This window comes from Miniopterus schreibersii (genome assembly GCF_964146895.1).
Source record: "Miniopterus schreibersii genome assembly, chromosome: 2".
Classification (NCBI taxonomy): Eukaryota; Metazoa; Chordata; class Mammalia; order Chiroptera; family Miniopteridae; genus Miniopterus; species Miniopterus schreibersii.
In genome coordinates this window covers 2572292-2592787 of record NC_138102.1, presented here as the reverse complement: position 1 = coordinate 2592787, position 20496 = coordinate 2572292, and the positions used below count along the sequence as shown (strand labels likewise).

Here is a 20496-nt window from a genome sequence, read left to right as displayed (position 1 = left end):
GCTGCCCTGCGGCCTCTGCTCCCACGCCAGCCCCCGTGAAGACCTGGCCCGTGCCCCCCGACCAGGGGCTCCCGCCCCGCGCCCCCGGCACCTGCAGAGCTCTCCCGGCACCCGCCACACAGCCTGTGCTCGGGCCCCCGCGTCTCCCGCTGGGCTGCCGCCCACTGAGCTAAGGAGACTTTGTCGCATGAGAGAAGAGCCGACGCTCTTCCCGGGAAGGGACAACTCCCTGACCTTTAATACGCAGGTTCGATTTGCCACGTTTGAAGAATGACACTGTATGCTTTGTCCGGCCTTCTTTCTCTTTCTAGAACCAGAGAATGGGTGTGGGGTGCAGCTCGGTGGGGTCCTGTCCCGCTGCTGCGGGGGGTCAGGGTCCCGTTGCTCTGTCCCACTGAAGGCTGTGATGATGAGGCTCCCCCGGGCGGCTTTGAGCCCGTCCCCCGGTGCCCGTGGGCCTGTCAGAGTGCATCTGAGGGTGCAGCCCTGTGTGCAGCTGCTTGGAGGCAGGGGAGCCGTCTCCGCAAATCTGTGTCCCTGTCACGAGCCCAGGCCGGAGGGTTCCATTTCCCATCAACCGCGGTTTACTGAGTGAGGGGTCAAGCCCCCCTCCTCTGAACACAGAAACCTGTTTATTTTTAGACAGAAGAGCATCCAGAACCTTCTGCCCACAGCCTTACTCAGTAGACCAGATAAATGTTCCCAAGGCTGATTAGTGTCCCCAAACCCTATAAATGTGCCACTCTTGTGCCGCCTGCTCTCCACTCCACTGCGCCCGTTGTCAGATTTGCGTTTCTGCCCAGGAGGGCCGGGCAAGCCAGGGAGCCGGGGCACATGAAGGTCCTCTTCCTCTTGGCTGTTCTCCACTGCTTGGTCCCAATGAGCTCGGGTAACGGAGCGACGGGGGGCTGGGGGGGGAATGGGAGGCTGGGGGGGTGCAGGAATTCACTGACAGGTGGCCCCTCGGGGCTGTGTGTCTGTGTGCTCTTAGGGTGCAGGGGGACCCCTCAGGCTCAGGTCTTGGCCATTGTCATATCCCTGTGCAGGGTGTTAAAAATACAAACGCAGGGTCAGTGGAGAGGCGCAGGGATCTCCGCTCTGGTACAAACAGGAGTGCTCCATGCAGGGTGAGAAGTCTGCAAGGCAAGGGCAGGCCGAAGGGACTGAGGACCTCCTGGGACAGCTCCACTCTCTCCAGGGAGAGGAAACCGCCTCTGAGACACATTCTGTTGTGGGGTCCACAGTTACAGACCTGTTGTCAGTCACGCAGAGCCCATTTGACAGATGAGAAAACTGAGGCAGGGCCAGTGAAATGAATTGTCCAAGGAGAAATAGCTCATTATTGCAACAAGTAAGACTAGAGTCCGCATCTCCAGGTACCTAGGCTGTGGCCCCTCCGCCTTCATTAGACACGGGGCCCTCTCTTTGCTTCACTGCCCCCCCCCCCCCAAAGCTCCACAGAGCTAAACTCATGCAGAATCTGAGCCGTGGCCTCCTCTGTTGCTGAGACATTGGGCAAGGTTTTTAAACCATGCAAGACCAACACTGCAGGGGAGTTGGTGGCTTTTTAGTTAAGTTTTTTTTTAGTCACAATAGTTGGCATTTGCAGACCTGACACAAGGCCTTTCTTTCAATTCTCTTGTTCCCAAAAGACAAATGTGGTTTTTTGGTTTTTTTATTGAGGTATAATTGACCTATAACATTATGATAGTTCCAGGTGTACAACATAATGGTTTGATATTTGTGTACATTGCAAAATATTAACCTCACAAGTCTAGTTAACATCCATCACCTCACATAGCTACAATTTTTTTCTTGTGAAAAATATGAAATATTTTCCTGATGGGGACAGAAGGTGCTTGTGCCCGACCTACACGTCCACAGGTTAGGGTGCGGAGAGAGGTTTTACTTTATGCCTTTCGCTGTAGGATATAAAAATAAAAATTGGGCCACCAGCTGAACTATTTCCAATTCCCCTGGAGACCCAGATGCACCCGTCCATTCTCCCGCTCTGCTCCCCGAAACTGTTTCCCTAATGCAGCAGCTCACACCCGTCCCCAGGGAGCTCGAGGACCCAGTCAGACCATAAAGACGTGGAATAAAATAAGCAGCTCCGGGCAGCACCCTGAGGCGTAGACTCCTGTCCTGTTTCAAAGCTGGGGAACCGAGCCCCGGGCACCTGGGCCTTGTCCACAGAAAGTCAACACTGAGAACATAGTCACCTCACGGAGCCCGGCTGCCGCTGGGCTCCACCTTCGTCCTCTGGGCAAAGGGAATATCAATGTCATCCTATTGTATCGATAGGCGATATTCCGCCCGGAATTCGAAATGTCATCTGCCTTATGCAGCATGGAACCTGCAGGCTTTTTTTCTGCCATTCCGGTGAGAGAAAGGCTGAAATCTGCTCCGACCCTTGGAATCGGTGCTGCGTATCCAGTGTCGAGGAAGAGAGGCACAACTGGCCAGCGAAGAACGACAGAGCTGAGATGGAAGCTGCTGGAAAGCACCCAGGAACTTCAAGTACCCCAAAGGCTTAGAGAAATGTGTGGCTTATAGTAGGTGCTCAATAAACCTTTGTTGAATGAGTCTGGCCCCAAGGGAGAAGGTCTGATGAAAGGATCTCCCTAAGAGCTTGCTCACTTTGCCTTTTTTAGTGTTTTTTTAAAGGGTTTCAGAATTTTGGAACATTCTGCTTCCTTTCCCTGTTTCCCGGGGGGCGGGGGGTCTCTTATCTACCCACAGATAGGGGTGGACTAGAAACCAAGGTCTAAACCATCTCATCCTCAGAGAGACAGAATTGCAGCCAACCCACTCGCTCCTGGTCCACTGAGCGACGTCTCCTCACACCCAGTAACCCCAGCCTCATCCTACCTGTTCCCAGGCCACAGGGAACTCTGCCTCCTTCCCCTGGCGCCTCCGGTAATTACCCCAGAAGGTCACACATTCATAAGGTTTTATTGTTTTCAAACACTTACTCTTAGTAACCTCACCCGGTTAACAGACAATCCATTGTAGGACTGAAGTCAGGAGGTTAAGCCCCTTCAGCATTCATAAGTGGGATTCCTCGCATGCCTCCTGGTCAAGGGCTTGTTGTTCCACTTGCCTCTAGAGAACATACTTCTGAGCAAGTAAAGCAAGGTAGGGCTCTTGTTCATACCAGCCCCTGAGCTTTCTTTTTTAAAATCTTTTTATTAAATTTATTGGGGCCACACTGGTTCATAGGATCATGTAGGTTTCAGGTGTGGGTTTCTAGGTTACCAGATCTGTACCTTGCACTGCGTGACCACCACCCAAAGTCAAATCTTCTCCGGTCACCATATATTAGGCCCCTTTCACCCCCACCCCCTCCCCTCTGGCAACCACCACAGTGCTGTCTGCGCCCCGAGTTTCAGTTTTACATCCCACATGGGAGGTCCTACGGCTCTTCGCCCGCACACACACTGCCCTGAGCGCCCGGCCCCCCTCTGCTTTTCTCTGGAGCTGCTCAAACACGTTCATACCAACTCTTTAAGCCATCACCCCAAGAGCAGTGAAGATGAACGGCAGGTAAGTGTAAAAAGACAATAAAACCAAATGCGCTGAGCAGGAGGCCACGTGCCCAGCCTTTTTTCCACACTGACACCTGATAAGATACCTCGTCTCAACATTTCCCTCCACCGTCCGAATCCAGCTGCTCGTGATAAGCGGAGTCGCCTCCAGAGTCACCTGGAAGCAGACCTCTGGCCGGCGCCCCCGTCTCAGCTCAAGCTCAGTGAATGTTGGAGTAACGCCCGAGGCCTCTCCCAGCTCGTCTACACTCACTCCTGGTTTTCATTTTCTGAATATATCAGACAAACCGTGGGGTTTCACGGAGCAGAGGCCTCCTAACCACAGGCAGCTCCGTGGAGCCTCTCCTGCCCCCTCGGAGGGCAGGGGCCCCGCGCCAGACCTGGGTGAGCGCCTGCTCCCGAGTGAAACCAAATCTCATGCTTCGGGACAGGCAGACTGTGCCCAGAGTCCCTCACTCCACGTCCCACACACCCGGCCACCAGAGTTTAAAAAAACCAAAAAACATAAACAATAGGGGGCGGGCCAGTGCCCAGACTCTGGGAAACAGGTCGGGCTCCACGTTTCCCACTGAGCACCTGCTGTTGGCCAGCCAGTCCCTTCTCTTGGCCTCATCTCCCCCAAACGAAATGAGGTCGCTGGTCCTGTCATCTGGGCCCCATCGCAGCTCGCCAGGCTGTGGGTGCAGGCTCAGGGCCGCATCAGTGGCCCTTGGGGGGATCTCCATGGGGCACAGCAAGGAGAGGGACCCCATGGCCTCCTTCCTCCATGGCGATGGCAGGTGACAGCCGCCTGGGACCCCGGGCTGAGCCCAGAACCCACCAGCAGGGGGTCTGCAACGGCTCTGCACTGCACCGTTCACCTTTTCCTAGTGGAAACCTGCTTTAGTGGAAATCGGGCCCGGCCTGGCCTTCCTGGTGGCAGTCTCCCCACACCCCCCACACCCCGGGGAGTACCGGCACACCCAGTCCCATGTGGTAGCAAAGAGGCACCTGCAACGCTGGCGGCCCCGGGCCTGAGGTCCGTGCTCTCCTCTCTGAAATACAGGACAGGTTACTTCCTCCGCACGGCACCCGTTTCCCTTGTTAAAAGCGTGGAGGACAACGGGGTCCTAAGAAGTCCCGCTGTGGTTCCAAGAGAACGGGGTGCCCCGGGTGCTGACCCCTTTCCAAGCCAGAAACGACCTTGGCCGCAGGCAGCCCGACGACCCCTCCAGTGACCAGCAGAGGGCGCGCTGCCACCTCCGAGCCTCCCACCGGTTGTGATAATGCGCTCATGAGTGGGGGGTCCCGTGGAAGGAAAGAAAAGGGGGGGGCGTTGAGAAGTACAGATGGACAGCGACAGAGTCGTCACAGGTCAGGGCTGCACGTTAAAGCATCTCTGTGCATCTCTTCTCACTCGGGAGAGGTGCCAGACCAGGGGCAGAGCGGTGGGCAATGAAGCCCAGCAGGCCTGCCTCCTGCCCCTGCCGCCTTCTGGAGTTTGGATGCCCCAGGGGCCCATCGCTGAGGACCCTCAGCTGTGGGGAGGGGGCTCCAGGCAGCAGACACGCAGCTGCCTGGGAGCAGGACCCACGGGTGCTACTCAGGTCTGCCCCTCGCTCTGCTCCTGGACGCTTCCCAAGGGATGCATAGGAGAAGCTGGGACAGGATTGCAAGCAGGCGTATGAGTAGAAAGCAATGTCTGTGTCCCCTGCATCCTGACCTGGGGTCCCAGGTCTGCGCCCCACAGGGATCCACCTGCCTGCCCTTGCTGAGACACCTCCAGCTCTTGGTGGGGAGGGGGTGCTGGCCGACCCAGGACTGTGCCTCTTCTCCTGGAGGACGTGGCCCTGGGAGCAGGGACCCTCCTTCCACCCACTGAGGATGGGCTGGGCTGTTCCTGGGGGTGGTCTGGGGCCCAGGCAGCCGGCGGAGGCAGGGGCCAGGCTGTGGGGTGGGGTTAGGGCTGGGCAAGTCTGCATCCTCCCCGTAGTGACTTGTCCCAAGACAAGTATGATTAGTGCCCCTCAGAACTTCCTCTTCTGAGCTGACTCAGGGAGCAACCAGAAACGACAGGCATTCCCCTCCCTGCACTCCCAGGGGCTCGAACCCCCTCCACTCGGAACCCGCACTTGCCTCCCTCACAGCCCAGAGCCTGTCTCGGGCGCATCACTTCTCCTTGACCATTTAGTTCTATGTCTGCTGCACGTCTGTGGAGGGAAACGGGGGGGGGGGGGGGGGGGGGGGAGGGAAAATGAAGGAAGGAAGGGAGGAAGAAATGCAGGAAGTTAAGAGCACGCCCAGTGGGTGGCGTCCGGGTGGGTGACCCAGACCAGCCCTACCAGGATGGGGAGAGGGCTCGGGAACCCCGGCTGCTCAGCTCTGGGGCAGGATGGGCTGGCTAGTGGGGCAGGGAAGGGGAGGGAGGACAGGCTCCCAGCGAGGTCCTCCGTGGCCGGTCCAGGGTGGGTGCCAGCACCTGGAGGCCGGAAGTTAGAGCTGACAGGGTGCTGGAAGGAAGCCGTCCTGCCCCACTGAGCCCCAGCATCCTGTTCCTTTAGTGATGAGCCATCCGTCCAGTTCCTTGCACAAGACTCACGTGTCTTCCCTCCATGTGAGCAAAGCAGGGAAGATGCGGGAAGGCCTGGGAGAGCGGGTGGGGGGCGGGGGGCGGGGGGGGCCCGTGGGGCTCCAGGAAGCAAGGTCCCACCGTGACCAGGGCAGGTAAGCCCGAGCAGGGGCCTTTCCCCGGGGTCGCCTGGCATCTGTCCGCCTGAGCAGCTGACAGCCAAGAGTCACGGTGACTCACGAAACTGAATGTTCAGGTGTGGCGCCCGGTGCTGGGCGCGGTGCATCCCAGGTGAGCAGGTGAGCAGGTGAGCATGGCCAGAGGAACCGGAAAAGCTGCACGTTTCACTTTGCTGTCACCCTGTTGCTATGGGGAGGAGCCCAGAGGCGCCCAGCTGGTGACCAGCCACCTGGCGAGGTTTATGTCCCTGCCAGGTGTCTTCCCTTGTGGGAAATCGGCTTCCTCCAGCCCTGTGGTTCTCAGTGCCACCCTCACAGCTTTGCAGAATCGCATGTTATAAATAAAATAAAAAGAGATACGGAAACATGAAAGAGGCTGAGGAAACCCAGGGGGAAGGGGCAGGGGAGGCCGGGAGAGATTAACCAGAGAACTTATATGCGTATATGCCTAGCCCATGGATGCAGCCGGTAGTGTGGGGAAGGCCTGGGTGGGAAGGAACTGGTGGTGGGAGGCAAGGAGGGAAAGGGGAGACATCTGTAATACCCGCAACAGTAAAGATTAAAAAAAAAAAGAATTGCATATTATGCCCAAGGCCCCCCTTGCAGGGGTCTGGTGGACTTGGGTGGGTCTGTGCGGGTCCCTGTCTGTGTTTGTAAAGCTGCCTCAGTGAAGCTGGGTCACTTGAGACAAGTTTGAAATTTGTGTTCAAGGTTAGAAAACAAAAAAGGAAGATTAGCACCAAAAACATAAATAAATAAATAAATAAATAAATAAATAAATAAATAAATAAAATAAAGCTGCGAGGAGATGGGCGTGTGGGCACCTAGACGGGGCATCCTTCACCACGGACGCGTATGTGTAGGGAATCAGCACGACCTGCAATTTTAGTGTCTTAGCGTTTGGTCACTGTGCCTCCGTCAAGCTGAGGAAAGTTAAATCAAAACATAAAATAAGGGCACAGTGTACGCAATAGGAAAAGAGAAAGGAGGGGTTTGAGAACCAGGAATGGAGAAGACGAACATGAAACCAGCTTCGGGGACCCCAGTTTTGGCTCAGTGTGGAGAAAGCTCAGATGGTGATCACGGCAGCTGAAGCGGGATGGGGTCCCTTTGGCAACGGCGAGTCCCCAACACCAGAGCGCCGGAGAAGAGGCCGGATTCGGCCGTCGCGTGAGGCGTTGTATTACGTGACCTTGAGGAGCCCTTGAAATCTTGGGATTCAGTTGCCACACATAACAGAGCTGAAAATAGTCATTTAAAAGCGTGAACCAACTCCCCAGGAAATGGTGGCTTTGACCAGGTCCGTGTGGTCGCAGTTCCTCACACGGAAAGGACACTCAGCACCTCTGTCTGCCCCCCCGGGATCCGAGAATGCTCAGTCCTGGGCAAGGGGACAACCCCTCGGCGACTCTTCTCTCCCTAGGAAAGGAGGGCGGGCTCCTGCCTCTCACCTTATTTCCCACGAGCCTTCCTGTCGCTGCAGAGCTGTGTGGCTGGTGCAGAAGTAGGGTTGTTCGATCTGCTCGCGCTTCCCCACAGCAACCTGGGGGCACCTGCATGGCCGGAGGAGGGAGATCCCCTCCAGGAAGCCCCCCTGGCTGCAGAGGGAGGCAGCAACCTGGAAACACTGCAGCCCTTCGGGACCCCAAGGCCACGGCAACCTCCTCAGGAAAAACAGTAGAGACCCCCCCCCCCAGGCAGCGGGCGTGCACGCAAACACACACACACATACCATGACAAAAACAGGACACAGTAAGAGACAGGTAATGACAGACACAGGAACACAGAGCAGAGACAGACAGCAAGACAGACAGAGGACGGAGCTCAATCCACAGAAACGGGAGAGAGACGGGAAAATACACAGATGCTGGAAGGTGGCGATGGAAAAGACACAACTCAAGACAGGTGGAAACTAAGAGAAACGATTTGGCACATGCTGTGGTTCTCTCTCGCTGAGAAGATGGCGGTGGTTCTGCAGAGCCTGCAGGCCGGTGTCTGCGGTGAGTGCAGAGGGGAGCGACCGGGCCTTCTAGGCGTGTGGAAGCGACAGAGGAGAACACAGGCCCCGCGGAAAACCAGGTGCGCCTCCGGCCCGGCTCCGGACTGGGCTCCCCTGAGGTCCCTGGGAAGGATGTGAGGGTGAAGTTCTATGGCACAGCCAGCATTTCTCAAGGGCAGATGGAGCCCCCAAAAGGCCATGTCCAGAAGGTAAGAGAACAACACCCTTGGTCTGTTTTAGGGAAGATCCAAAAGCAAGGTCAAGTATAACTTAAACCGCTCCCTGGAGCCCAGGGGAGCCAGGCATCCCGCAGAAGTGAGACAGGCCAGCGAAACGTGAGTGGGCCGGGCATCGGGCGCGCGGGGTCCGCGGGGAGGCCTGAGATCGGCGTTAGCACGGAGGAATGCGGGCCTCGCACTGCCGTCTTCGCATTTTTCTGAAGAAGCCAGACATGTGGACTTTTATGCAGCATCTTCAGCCCCCTAAATGTTGGCGATTATTATGGCAGTAAGTTGGGGGCTACACTCCACCCACAGGCTTCCAGTTTGTGTCTGTGGTTTAGGGGTGGAACCAGTGTGACTCGCTTAATGGACTACGGGGGTTAGACCCGCAGTCAGCTCTGACACCCGTGATTCCTGTCCCTTCACAGGCGCCGAGGAGACGGAGAGCCCGGATGGGTCAACAGCGAACCCAAATTCACACGGCAAACTTGTCCCACGGGTCTGCTAGCCCCTTGCAGAATGCTGTCTGTGCTGCATCTCACGGTAGCCGTTACCCATCCCTGCCTCACAAATGATCCCAAATTAGTGGCCGAAAACAACAAGCATTGGTGACCTGTTTCTGTGGGAAGCCCCTGCGCGACTCAGCTGGGGCTTCCGGACGGAGGGCTCGCGGAGTCGGAGTCACGCTGCTGACCACAGCTGAGGCTCTAGGGTCCACTTCTCTAAACTCACTCACGGGTTGGCGGCAGGAGTGAGCCCCTCACTGGCCGTTAGAGTGAAGGTCTCGGTCCCTCCATGACCGTTAGAGTGAGGGTCTCGGTCCCTCCATGACCGTTAGAGTGAGGGTCTCGGTCCCTCACTGGCCGTTAGAGTGAGGGTCTCAGTCCCTCCATGACCGTTAGAGTGAGGGTCTCGGTCCCTCCATGACCGTTAGAGTGAGGGTCTCGGTCCCTCAATGACCGTTAGAGTGAGGGTCTCGGTCCCTCAATGACCGTTAGAGTGAGGGTCTCGGTCCCTCACTGGCTGTTAGAGTGAGGGTCTCGGTCCCTCACTGGCCGTTAGAGTGAGGGTCTCGGTCCCTCCATGACCGTTAGAGTGAGGGTCTCGGTCCCTCCATGACCGTTAGAGTGAGGGTCTCGGTCCCTCAATGACCGTTAGAGTGAGGGTCTCGGTCCCTCACTGGCTGTTAGAGTGAGGGTCTCGGTCCCTCAATGACCGTTAGAGTGAGGGTCTCGGTCCCTCAATGACCGTTAGAGTGAGGGTCTCGGTCCCTCACTGGCCGTTAGAGTGAGGGTCTCGGTCCCTCACTGGCCGTTAGAGTGAGGGTCTCGGTCCCTCACTGGCCGTTAGAGTGAGGGTCTCGGTCCCTCAATGACCGTTAGAGTGAGGGTCTCGGTCCCTCACTGGCCGTTAGAGTGAGGGTCTCGGTCCCTCAATGACCGTTAGAGTCAGGGTCTCGGTCCCTCACTGGCCGTTAGAATGAGGGTCTCGGTCCCTCACTGGCCGTTAGAGTGAGGGTCTCGGTCCCTCACTGGCCGTTAGAATGAGGGTCTCGGTCCCTCACTGGCCGTTAGAGTGAGGGTCTCGGTCCCTCACTGGCTGTTAGAATGAGGGTCTCGGCCCTCACTGGCCATTAGAGTGAGGGTCTCGGTCCCTCACTGGCCGTTAGAGTGAGGGTCTCGGTCCCTCACTGGCCGTTAGAATGAGGGTCTCGGTCCCTCACTGGCCGTTAGAGTGAGGGTCTCGGTCCCTCACTGGCCGTTAGAATGAGGGTCTCGGTCCCTCACTGGCCATTAGAGTGAGGGTCTCGGCCCTCACTGGCTGTGAGCCAGAAGTCTCCCTCGGCCCCTTGCCACATGGCTCTCCCACGGGGCAACTCTACTCATGGCCGCTGGTTTCCATCATTGAGCAGATGAGAGAGCAAGAGGACACCCGAGATTGAACCCACAGCCTTTCTACAGCCTAATCTCAGAGCGGTAGCCATCCTTTCTGCCGTATTTCATTTGTTGGAAGTGAGTCCGTGAGGCCAGCCCGCAGGGAAGCGGGGGCTCCACACAAGTCCGAACATGAGCAGGCAACGGTCCCTGGAGGCCCCCGGAGCTGCCCACACGCTCGTCACCTCACAAACGGACGCCGGGGCCAGCAGGCCAAGGCCACCCGGCACCTGCACAGCTGGGTTTGAGGCGGCAGCCGATCAATGGCTTTGTCATCAAATGACTGACTATATTCCCTGTGCTGTACTTTACACCCGTCACTACTTTATAGCTGCCAGTGGGCACTTCCTATCCCTCCCCCTCTCCACCCACCTCCCCACCCGCGCCCATCTGGCAACCCTCAGTCTGCTCCGTGTCTGTGAGTCCGTTTCTCTTTTGTTTGTTCATTTACTTTGGTTTTTTTACATTCCACATATCAGTGGACGCATACGGCATTTGTCTTTCTCTGTCTGACTTATTCCACTCAGCATAACACGCTCTAGGCCCATCCGTGTTGTCACAATGGTGAGATTTCATTCCTTTTTCTGTCATATCAACTTTTGGTTCTACCTCCCAGGTGGCTCCAGCCCTCAAGTCTCTCTCTTTATCGCATTGACACTGGAAACATAACGACCTTCAGTTCGGCTCTTGGTCTCCTGGCCTCGAGCCTCACAACCCTCTAACCCATCCTTCATATTACATTTGCTGTGACTTTTTTGCTAAAACTTAAATTTGTTCGGACTGTTCTCCTGCCCTAAATCCTTTGTTGACTGTGCATTACCCGCTGGTGTTCCTTCTCTATCCTAAGTCCGGGGTTATTCCTCCTTCATGATATTTGTTGCTAAGTTTCCTAGTTTGAAACTGATTTTCAGCTCCTCAAAGGATGAACGCAATACAGGACTTGAGTATCTATTTCCTCATAACACAAAGACACAAGCGAAAAGACAACATCTATTAAAGGCGATAGGAAATGCTCACCAGCCCGGCCGGCGTAGCTCAGCAGTTGCGCATCGACCTAGGATCCAGGAGATCGTGGTTCGATGCCCGGTCAGGGCACATGCCCGGGTTGTGGGCTCGATCCCCAGTCAGGGGTGTGCAGGAGGCAGCCGGTCAATGACTCTCTCATCATTGATGTTTCTCTCTCTCCCTCTCCCTTCCTCTCTCTGAAATCAATAAAGACATATTAAAAAAAGAATTTTGTTTTAAAGAAAAAAAGAAATACCAACAGTGATAGTGTGTGATATTCATTCACTACTGAGTTTGGCAACAGCTCCGAGTCTGAAACAAAACATATTCTGCATAAATGCAGAGTAGGGAGCGATCACTTTCAACTGGGGTGACCTGGATCATGAGGAGCTGGCACTGGGCTGGGCTCTGTGGGTTGTGCAAACCAGTGTGTAGAAAGAGTTGGCCAAATGCCTTGAGTGGTTGGTTGCATTCGAGCAATTAGGACAAGAGAAAAATCAGTTTCCAGACTCTGTTATCAAACAATTAGAAAGTGACAGTGATGTTTACAGACAGAGGGAAGTCTCGGTCACCCACGGAGGTAAGGAGAGGTGATAGATACTATCAAGACGGTAATGACCTTCAAGTGGATGTAAGGATCAGTCAGGAAAATCGGAAATGTGTCCCAGACTAGTGATGATAATAGAAGCCATCCTCACAGAGGCAGGATGATCCACATCCCAAGGATTATGCTCGGCAAAGAAAGGGCCAGGAGTAAACAGCTCGTACGCAATGACGACCAGGTGGCACTTACACGCGTGTATGCGTAACCCTTGGACCCAGATAACAGTACGGGGAAGGTCTCGGGGGTCAGGTGTGGGGGGGAGGGGATCAATGGGGGAAAAGGGCACATCTGTAATACTTTCAACCATAAAATAATGTTTTGTAAAAAGACCAGGAGACACGTTATCTGGCCTGTCTAAGCCTTGGCCTTCTCATCTGTGAAGCGTGGGCAGCTGTAGCCACCGTATTGAATTATGCATGAATCAAGAGAAGTCCATGCCTGCAAATTGCTCAGCGCAGTGCCTGGCACATAGTATGTGCTCAGCTAATGTCAGCTATTACGATGATGGTCATTATTATCATTGCTATGATAATGCTAAATTCCTGAAAGTGTCCCCTTTGACGAGCACAGGGGCCAAGGGGGGAAGAAAAATGCTATAATGAACCGCAGATGACAGTGAGAAGGACTGGAGAGAAAACTGGAAAGTGTCTGTCTTTCACATTCCGTGTTGCCCTGCCAGCGACCGTGTCTCTTCCAGCATTAGGCCGGGAACGGGTGGAGCACAGAGCCCAGCGCCCAGATATTGTCCATCTGCGTGTCCTTTGTCCCGCCAGGTCCTCAGGTCCTCACATCGAGCGGACGTGACAGACGTTTCAGGAACCTGAAGTGGAGGGACCGGTTTCAGAATTAAAAGCAGCCCCACACGTCACGTGTTGCAGTCAGACGACTGGAGTCACTGGACTGGAGATGCGAAGGTTACCGAAGGACTGGGGGACACGTGGGTGTCTTCGGGCAGATGCGAGGAAGCGATAAATGAGGAGCGATTGGTGGGGGGAGCAGGGGTACAGAGAGTGCAGAGCCCTCTCTTGAGAAATTTGAAAATAAATGAAAGAAGAGAGTGGAGAAATGGTTTGAGGAGAAAAGAAGGGTCAGTAACAGGTTATTTATAAGTAAAAAAAAAGCTGAGCAGCGTCATGGAGGAGCCAGTGGAGAGGGAGAGAGTAAGAGAATGGCGTGGAGAGGAAGGGTAAGGGATGGTGTGTGGTCAACACAGGCGGGTCCCAAGGGGATGGAGAGAAGAGCCTTCGAGAGAGAGCACGTCCTCTAAAACGAGAGGGAAAGACTCAGAATGGGTGAAACTATGAAGACCGGAGGGGCTGGAGAGAAGGGGTCCCTGTTCCCTTGGGTCCCCAAGTTAAAACACGTGGTGAGAAAGCTCGTTTCTAGAGCCCTGTGCACCCGCGCACATCCTTTCGTAGAGCCCTGCGCCCTCAGCCCTCTGGTGTTTCCTCACTTGGAAAGAATAGCATCAAGTCATCCGAGCTGCGGAGAGGAATGTGGGGCATACCCCCCAGAAGCTGCATCCGTTCAGAAGACATCTTTGTCTTTTCCCCGGCAGGCACCCCTGGGTGTGTCCACGGTGGAAGAGCCTGCCCTTGAGCGCCAGCCTGCGTGGAGCGTGAATATTAACTCAGTGAGCCCACGGGCCTGCCCACAGCGATCGGTTCCCTCCCGGCCCCGCGCGGAGGTGCCGCCCGGGGCTCACCGCCGGGAGGCCCCAGCTCCTGCTCCGCTCTCCCGACGGTCCCACCCCACCACGCGGTGCCCCCCACCTCTTCCTGTGACAGCCTCAGGCAACACCAGGCTAACATGGTGTTCGCTTGGAGGAAAGTCGGGGATGGGAATTTGGGAGGACTTGAACCTGTGCCCCAGTAGGGACTGCGGGGACCTCCCTGTGCAGAGCTGCTGAGAATATCAACGTGGAATCACGTCCCCAAAGCTAAGCAGTGTCGCTGAGTCTGCTGGAGCCACGCGTGAAACCGAGAGGGTGAGCCTGTCGTCCTTGGCAGTGGTGGGGGGTCAATGAGTCTGGCTGGATCAGAGTGGCCCACTTTTATTATTGTTATTTTTTTAATTGAATTTATTGGGGTGACATTGGTTAATAAAGCCACACAGGTTTCAAGTGTACAGCTCAATAAAACATCGTCTACACACTGCATCTTGCGCTCACCACCCAAAGTCGAGTCTTTCCACACTATTCACCCCCCCTTACCCTCTCCCACCTCCCCCGACACCCCCTTTCTCTCCAGCAAACCCCATATTGTTTGTTCTTTTTGGCTTAATCCCCTCACCTTCCTCACCCAGCCGCCAGCCCCCTCCCGTCTGACAGCCGTCAGCCTGTTCTCTGCATCCACGAGCCTGTTTCTATTGTGTTGATTCTGTTCGTTCGAGTCCACACGAGCGCGATCAGGTGCCGCTGGCCTTCCTCTGACTGGCTCGATTCATGAGCGCCCTGCTCGGGGCCCAGCGGGCTTGATTCCCGCTGCTGCCAACACAGCGACGTCGCCGCCAGGGGAGAATTCACAGAACTTTAATATTCTGGTGCTTTGGAGCGTGGCCTTGGGAGGCAGTCAAAGTCCAGCAAGGGAAACTGAAATACTTCTGAGAATCTCCAAGGGGGGGGGGGGGTATTTAATGTAGACAACTGGTTTATAGGTGATAGGAGAGGCGAGAAGCCGAAAGTATGGCGAGTCAATCTCAGAACATGTCACAGCAGAAGGACACGACCCTCCTTAGGGCCCAGGACAAAGGGGAAGGAGGTGATGGACCCAGTGGGACATGGGCCACTCAGCGATGCTGGGTCGTGGCAGCCCTGCCCAGGGGGAGCAGGGACCACGAATGAACTGGCTTTCTGGTGGCACCTGGAGGCACAAGGAAGGTGCCCCTGAAGTACAGGAAGAGAAATACCCTGCTGCTCGCCCATTCCTGCCTCCCCTTCTTGGGCCAGCGCATCCCTGTGGCCGGTCCACATGGTGGCTGGAGGGCAGGGGTGCCTGAGAAATGCCCGTAGATCCCTGCAGCTCAGAGCGTTGCCCGTTACTGCCTGGGTGGCCCCGGGCAAGTCACTCAACCTCTCTAAGCCTCGGTTTCCTCAGAGAAAGCTGAGATAATGCTTATCTTTGCCTGGTGATGACAGGACTGAAATGGCTGAGCCACCCTCACACTACGTTAGATAAAGAGTGGCACCCTTGGGTTCCCCCACTGGGATCCCGGGCCACAGTCTTCAAGGCACCTCGAAGCCGCTCAGCCGCCTCGTTAGCTATTCCTGCTGAGGCCACGCGGGCAGTCCGTGGGTCACGTGGCAATTTGCAGTTTGCAAGTCAACTTCCCATCGCTAACTCCTAGGGCTCTCCCTGTGCGCGAAGTAAGACAGGTATTGCTCTCTGAGCTTATTGCTGAGGGGCAGACACTCAAAGACATTCATTAAGCCCAGATAATAAGTGGTAGGGCTGACGGTTAACTGGGAACACGTCTCACTCTGCACCTAGCGTTCTGCCCTCCACACTGGGCTACCCCCTGACCGAAAACAAGAGCCTTTAAAAAATTAGAGGGAAGTGCGACTGACAGGAACAGAAAGGTTGAATCTCTTTTCTCTCGGCCTCATCAACCTCGAACAAGCGCCCACTCAGAGCCGGAGGAAACCCGGGGCCTCTGTACAGGAGTCGCAGGCTCTGCGCTTCCAACACCCAGTGACTCAGAGCCCCAGGGCCAGGGAGCGGGACCCACTCTTGTGATGCCATCACACTCTCTAGGCACAATTAATTGTTCGACAGTAAACGTGGGACTGCTAAGACTCGAGAGGCTGCAAGTATTTTTGACATTCAAAGAAAAAAAAAGGTAAAATATGCCCAAAAGAAGGCAAACCACAGTCACCGTGGCCCTCGGGGTGGAGGAGAGGGGAGGAGCACCGTCTCATTCCTCTGTCGTTTGAATTTTCACCACAAACATGCACAACTTCTATATTTTTAAAATACATAAATGCTCCTTAAAATTCGATTCGTGAGCGGGGAGGGCGCCACAGTCTAATCGTCAATCCCCAGCTTCCAAATTAGCTGACAAGGAAAAGGGCCTCTTATTTCCAAAGAAGGTCTTGTGAAACAGGGGTGTCACCTGAGCCACGCGTCCCAGCCTTTGAAGGAGCAGGCAGGACCAAGGATGACCGTGGAGGTGGGTTCTCCCGCGGGAGAGTGAATCCTCACCAGGGGCCCGAGGCTCCGATGACGCCAGCCCTGCGCCTGGCTGGCAGCTGGCTCTAATTCCCTACAACACCCACCCTCCCTCTCCCTCCCATCCTGTGTAAGACAGACTCTCCCACAGCCAACGCCTGCCCCGGCCCACGCTCACTTCCCCCCTCATTTAAAAATATCTGCTTTGTATCAAATCCCACAGTTAGGAGGAAAGTGAGATTTTTTAAGAAAACCAAGTGTCTACAATTCCAGATTCTTCTTAAGCCTGCCTCCTGAATTCGCCCTTCAGCATGAATTCCACCGCTTCTACCTTCCCATCGCCTCAGGGTGATGCATATCCAAATCCACCCCGTGTGGTTTATTTGACTGTCTGCCCATCTGCCCTTAGCTCCGTGAGAGCTGCTTGAGAGGAAGAACCAGAACCCATCCCTCTTTCTACCTCACCCCCTCCCAGCCCCTCTCCTACCCGAGCGCATGGAACTTGTCTCTACCTAGAGCCGGTGTTCGGGGTTTGCTTACGGAGCCCGACAGGCGCCCCGGCCCCCGAGCGCACACTCCTGAGCCAACACGCCCAGCGGGCGGGCCGGGCCGTACCTGCACTCAGCCCGGGCACAGCCAGGCACAGGCAGGGCGTCTTCGGCTCCCGGTTTGTCTATTGGCAAAATAGCCCACCGATTGGATTCCTGAACATTCAAGTCTAATAACTGACAAAATTTAAAAAGCAGTTGGCTGTGTCCAACAGACGTCACCTGCTTCCTGGACTTCCCTGAGTGCTCAGGCGCCCTGAGTCACCGGAGGGCCGAGTGCATCTCCTTAAGCCCCTCATTTGCATGGGGACCGTCACCCACGGGGAGGAGATGCCAGTCCATCAAATACATCATCCTGCATTCTCCTTCTCTGATGGAGGGAGATGAGGCACCTCCTTGACTCATGAATGAGGCAGTTTTCAGACAGTGGTGACGTCTAAGCCGTGTCTCACCCGAGCTACAGCCCCCCACGGGCACAGGGTGGCCGAGGGGCACGGGGTCAGGGGCTCATGAGGGTGGCCCATTTTCCCTCCCTTTCTTCACCACCTAAAAGCTGATCCTGTTTTATCTCAATTTCAAGTGCACCCGTGCAGCCTCCGGGTGTGACCCGGCCGCGTTTACACCGAGATCTGAATCCGTCGGGGGCTGGGCTGAGGGTGTTCCCAGGGGGCCTCGAACACTCAGGATGCTAGGAAGAAGGCAGGAAGCTTGGAGGCAGCCCCATGGGGGCCAGCCAGCTCCCAGCCGCATGCCCTAGGACTGCGCCCGAGAGGAGGCGGGTCCCCCCACCTGTGCCTTCAACCAGATGGGAGCCAGCCCTGGACCAGGGCCCGGGGTCCGGGGGCATCGCACAGCCCGAGGCTCGTGCCAGACTTTGCTTCACCCTTCAGGTTTGCGACCAGCCTGCGGCTCAGCGGGTGTGGCCGGCGTGGTGAGAGGCACTGGCATGAGGCACCGGGAGCTACGTCGTGTGTCATCACTGTGACATGACAGGAATTGCAGCTGCGGCTCGCTCTGCCTGCGGCCCGCGAGCCTTTATAAGGCCCAGGAGCACGTCTCCCGGGCAGTGTCCGCGCGGGAAGCCCGCAGCCATGAGGATCTGCTACCTGGCCTTGGCCCTGCTGCTCCTGTGCCTGCTGCCGGTCCCAGGTAGGACGCGCCGGGGCGGGGGCGGAGAGGGCGGAGAGCACGGCGCAGCGCCAGCCCTTCCCGATCCTCGGACACCGCGGGCCGGCAGACCTGCCGAGGAGACAGGCCCGATGTCCCCCCGGCCAGGCCGAGGCCTGGAGGCAGGCTCCCCAACCTTCCTCGAGCCATGTTTTTTTCGTTTGGTTTTTGTCTTCAGTTTTATTTTGTGTTGGTTTCAGGTGTACGAGACATTCAGACGCTTTACAAAGTGCCCCCCTTGATATTTGCAGAACCAACAGGCACTATCCACAGCTATGGCAAATGCTATTGACGATATTCCCTAAGCTGCACTTGCTGCCTCGTGGCTGCTTCGTGGCCACCAGGTTGTGCCTCTCACGCCCTTCGCCGCTTTCACCCAGTCCCCACCCCCTCCCCTCTGAACGGGCTAAAGTAGCTCCCAAAAGACACCTTTTTATGGAAATACTGTTATACCTGTTAATGAGACTGGGGGAAATTTTAATACCAACAGGAAAGGTTGATTTAATCTGAGAACAGAAGCACAGACTCCCTTTTTATTAGCGTAGCGGCTGGAGGCAGAGTCTCTGGTCACTGGAGGGGTCCGGGGACCACTGCCGGCCCTTCCACAAGTCCCTTCCTGCGGGCACTCCCCGTGGTCACACTGGCCAGCGCCACGGGGGTTCATGGGTGAGCTGCAGCCCTTAGAGGTTTTGCTGATTGGATGCCTGGTGCTACCTTCTAGTTTATTCCTGATTTCATAGAACAAAAAAGAAAGAAATTAAAAAAAAAAAAAAAAAAAGATAAATCAGTGTGCCTGAAGACTTCCAAAAACCTTGCATTTATACCCAAAGCCTCCCTAGAACCTTCCCACATATTCTGTTCTCTCCTCGCAGGCAACGCAGGACTCATAAGCTCCGTGCAGAGGTATTTTTGCAGGATTAGAAGTGGCCGCTGCGCGCTGACCAGCTGCCTCCCGAAGGAGGAGCACATAGGCAACTGCTCCCTGGGCGGCCGGAAATGCTGCCGACGGAGGAAGGGGCCGGTCCCCAGAGCGTGAGGCTGTCGCGAAGGACGGAGGCACCTGCTGGGATTTCATAGAAGCAACGCGACATTAAATATTTTTCCAAAAATATCAGAAGTTTGTGTTTTTAGAATCCTGGTTATTGTGGTCGTCGCTGCCCAATAGGCTACTTAGAAAGAGTTAATGACTCGCCTTTAATTCAAGTAAAGTATGACCTCTAGGGGAGCCCACGGGGGGCCTGAACTGAGTTTCCAAGGGTTATTCCTCTTTTGTCCATTTTATACCCCAGAGAAATCAGACTCCTTGTTTGTCCTGAAATACTCTCTTTGCGCTTTTGTCACTCACGCCTTTGAGCTTTCCAGTTCCTCCATCCGACACTGTATCTCCCCATCAAATCTACCTCCAGGACCTCAGTGCATCCCACAGGGGTCACCCCAAGCCTTTGTTTATATATATATATATATTTTACTGATTATTTAGAGAGAGAAGAAGGGAGAGAGAGATAGAAACATTGATGAGAGGAAACATCAATCAGCTGCCTCCTGCACACCCCCTACTGGGGATTGAGCCCCAAAACAGGGCATGTGCCCTGACAGGGAATTAAACTCGTGACCTCTTGGTGCATGGCTGGATGCTCAACCAACTGAGCCACACTGGCTGGGCATCCCATATCCTTGTGAACAATTTACACCTCAGAGAAAAGGGTCTCCTGGCTCTCCTCAAATTTTCGTGTTTTCCTCTGCTCTGGCTGACCTCGTACCTGACATAGAAACTCTCGCCCAGCTTTTTCTCTAAACTTTACCCCATCCCTCAGCAGCCATCTCAAATTCTACCTCCTTCTTGAAAACACAGCTCCTTTTCCAAACAAATATGATCTTTCCTCTGATTCTCCACAGGGGTCTGACTCGAGTGCTCTACCTATGAATCTTGTTTGATTTTTTTTGCATTATATACATTTACATATCTTCAGTCTTTCATGGTCGACACAATTGTTAAAGGCAAGGACCTTGTCTTTTTTTGTTTTAATTTTATATGTTTTAATTGATTTTAGAGAGGAAGGGAGAGGGAGAGAGAGAAACGTTGATGTGAGAGAGAAACATCAATCAGTTGCCTCTAGTACGCACCCCGACTGACAATCAAACCTGCAACCCAAGCATGTGCCCTGACCGGGAATTGAACTGGCCACCTTTTGGTGCATGGGACGAAGCCCAACCCACTGAGCACACTGGCCACGGCGAGGACCTTGCCTTAGTCATTTCTGCCCTGCCTAGTAAAGCACCTTGCATCAGAAAAGAATTAACTGCTGTGGGAACTAGCCTCCCACAGTACGTAACGAGAGAACCAGACAACAATGTGAGGCAAGTGTTTCAGACACTGGGCAACAAGCAGTACAAGACTGAAACTGAGGAGAGACCTACAATATCTCCAGCCTGCTGGGTTCCAGGCCTACAGACCAGCAATCCTCTGAGTCAAAGCAACTGAGGTCTCCAACAGCAAGAGACATCCCCATTTCCAGGGCATAAAACCAGAAAGGGGCATCTGGGTGGGGGCGGAGCTCCTGAGTGCTGCAGAGGGGC

The 20496-nt window shown here is 55.2% G+C and overlaps 2 protein-coding genes across 2 annotated transcripts; both read left to right on the top strand.

Annotated features, from left to right (window-relative positions):
- Positions 1-834: 834 nt before the first annotated feature.
- Positions 835-2545, top strand: LOC308553205 (sperm-associated antigen 11A-like; the record flags this gene model as incomplete). The annotated part of the gene is made up of 2 exons (XM_081128936.1): positions 835-889; positions 2305-2545. 2 exons carry the CDS (start codon positions 835-837, stop codon positions 2535-2537), a joined length of 288 nt encoding a protein of 95 aa, XP_080985062.1. The 3' UTR covers positions 2538-2545.
- A 15292-nt stretch (positions 2546-17837) lies between these two features.
- On the top strand, positions 17838-19030 carry LOC308553835 (beta-defensin 103A-like). The gene is made up of 2 exons (XM_081130156.1): positions 17838-17901; positions 18792-19030. The coding sequence occupies exons 1-2, from the start codon at positions 17844-17846 to the stop codon at positions 18953-18955; spliced, it is 222 nt and encodes a 73-aa protein (XP_080986282.1). The 5' UTR covers positions 17838-17843; the 3' UTR covers positions 18956-19030.
- The last annotated feature ends 1466 nt before the right edge of the window (positions 19031-20496 follow it).

What these genes read in the sequence shown, in the direction of transcription:
- LOC308553835 (XM_081130156.1), top strand. Translation starts at nt 17,844, where the DNA reads ATGAGGATCTGCTACCTGGCCTTGGCCCTGCTGCTCCTGTGCCTGCTG. An exon ending in GTGCCTGCTGCCGGTCCCAG is followed by an intron (nt 17,902 to 18,791) that starts GTAGGACGCGCC and finishes CTCTCCTCGCAG; the next exon opens with GCAACGCAGGACTCATAAGC.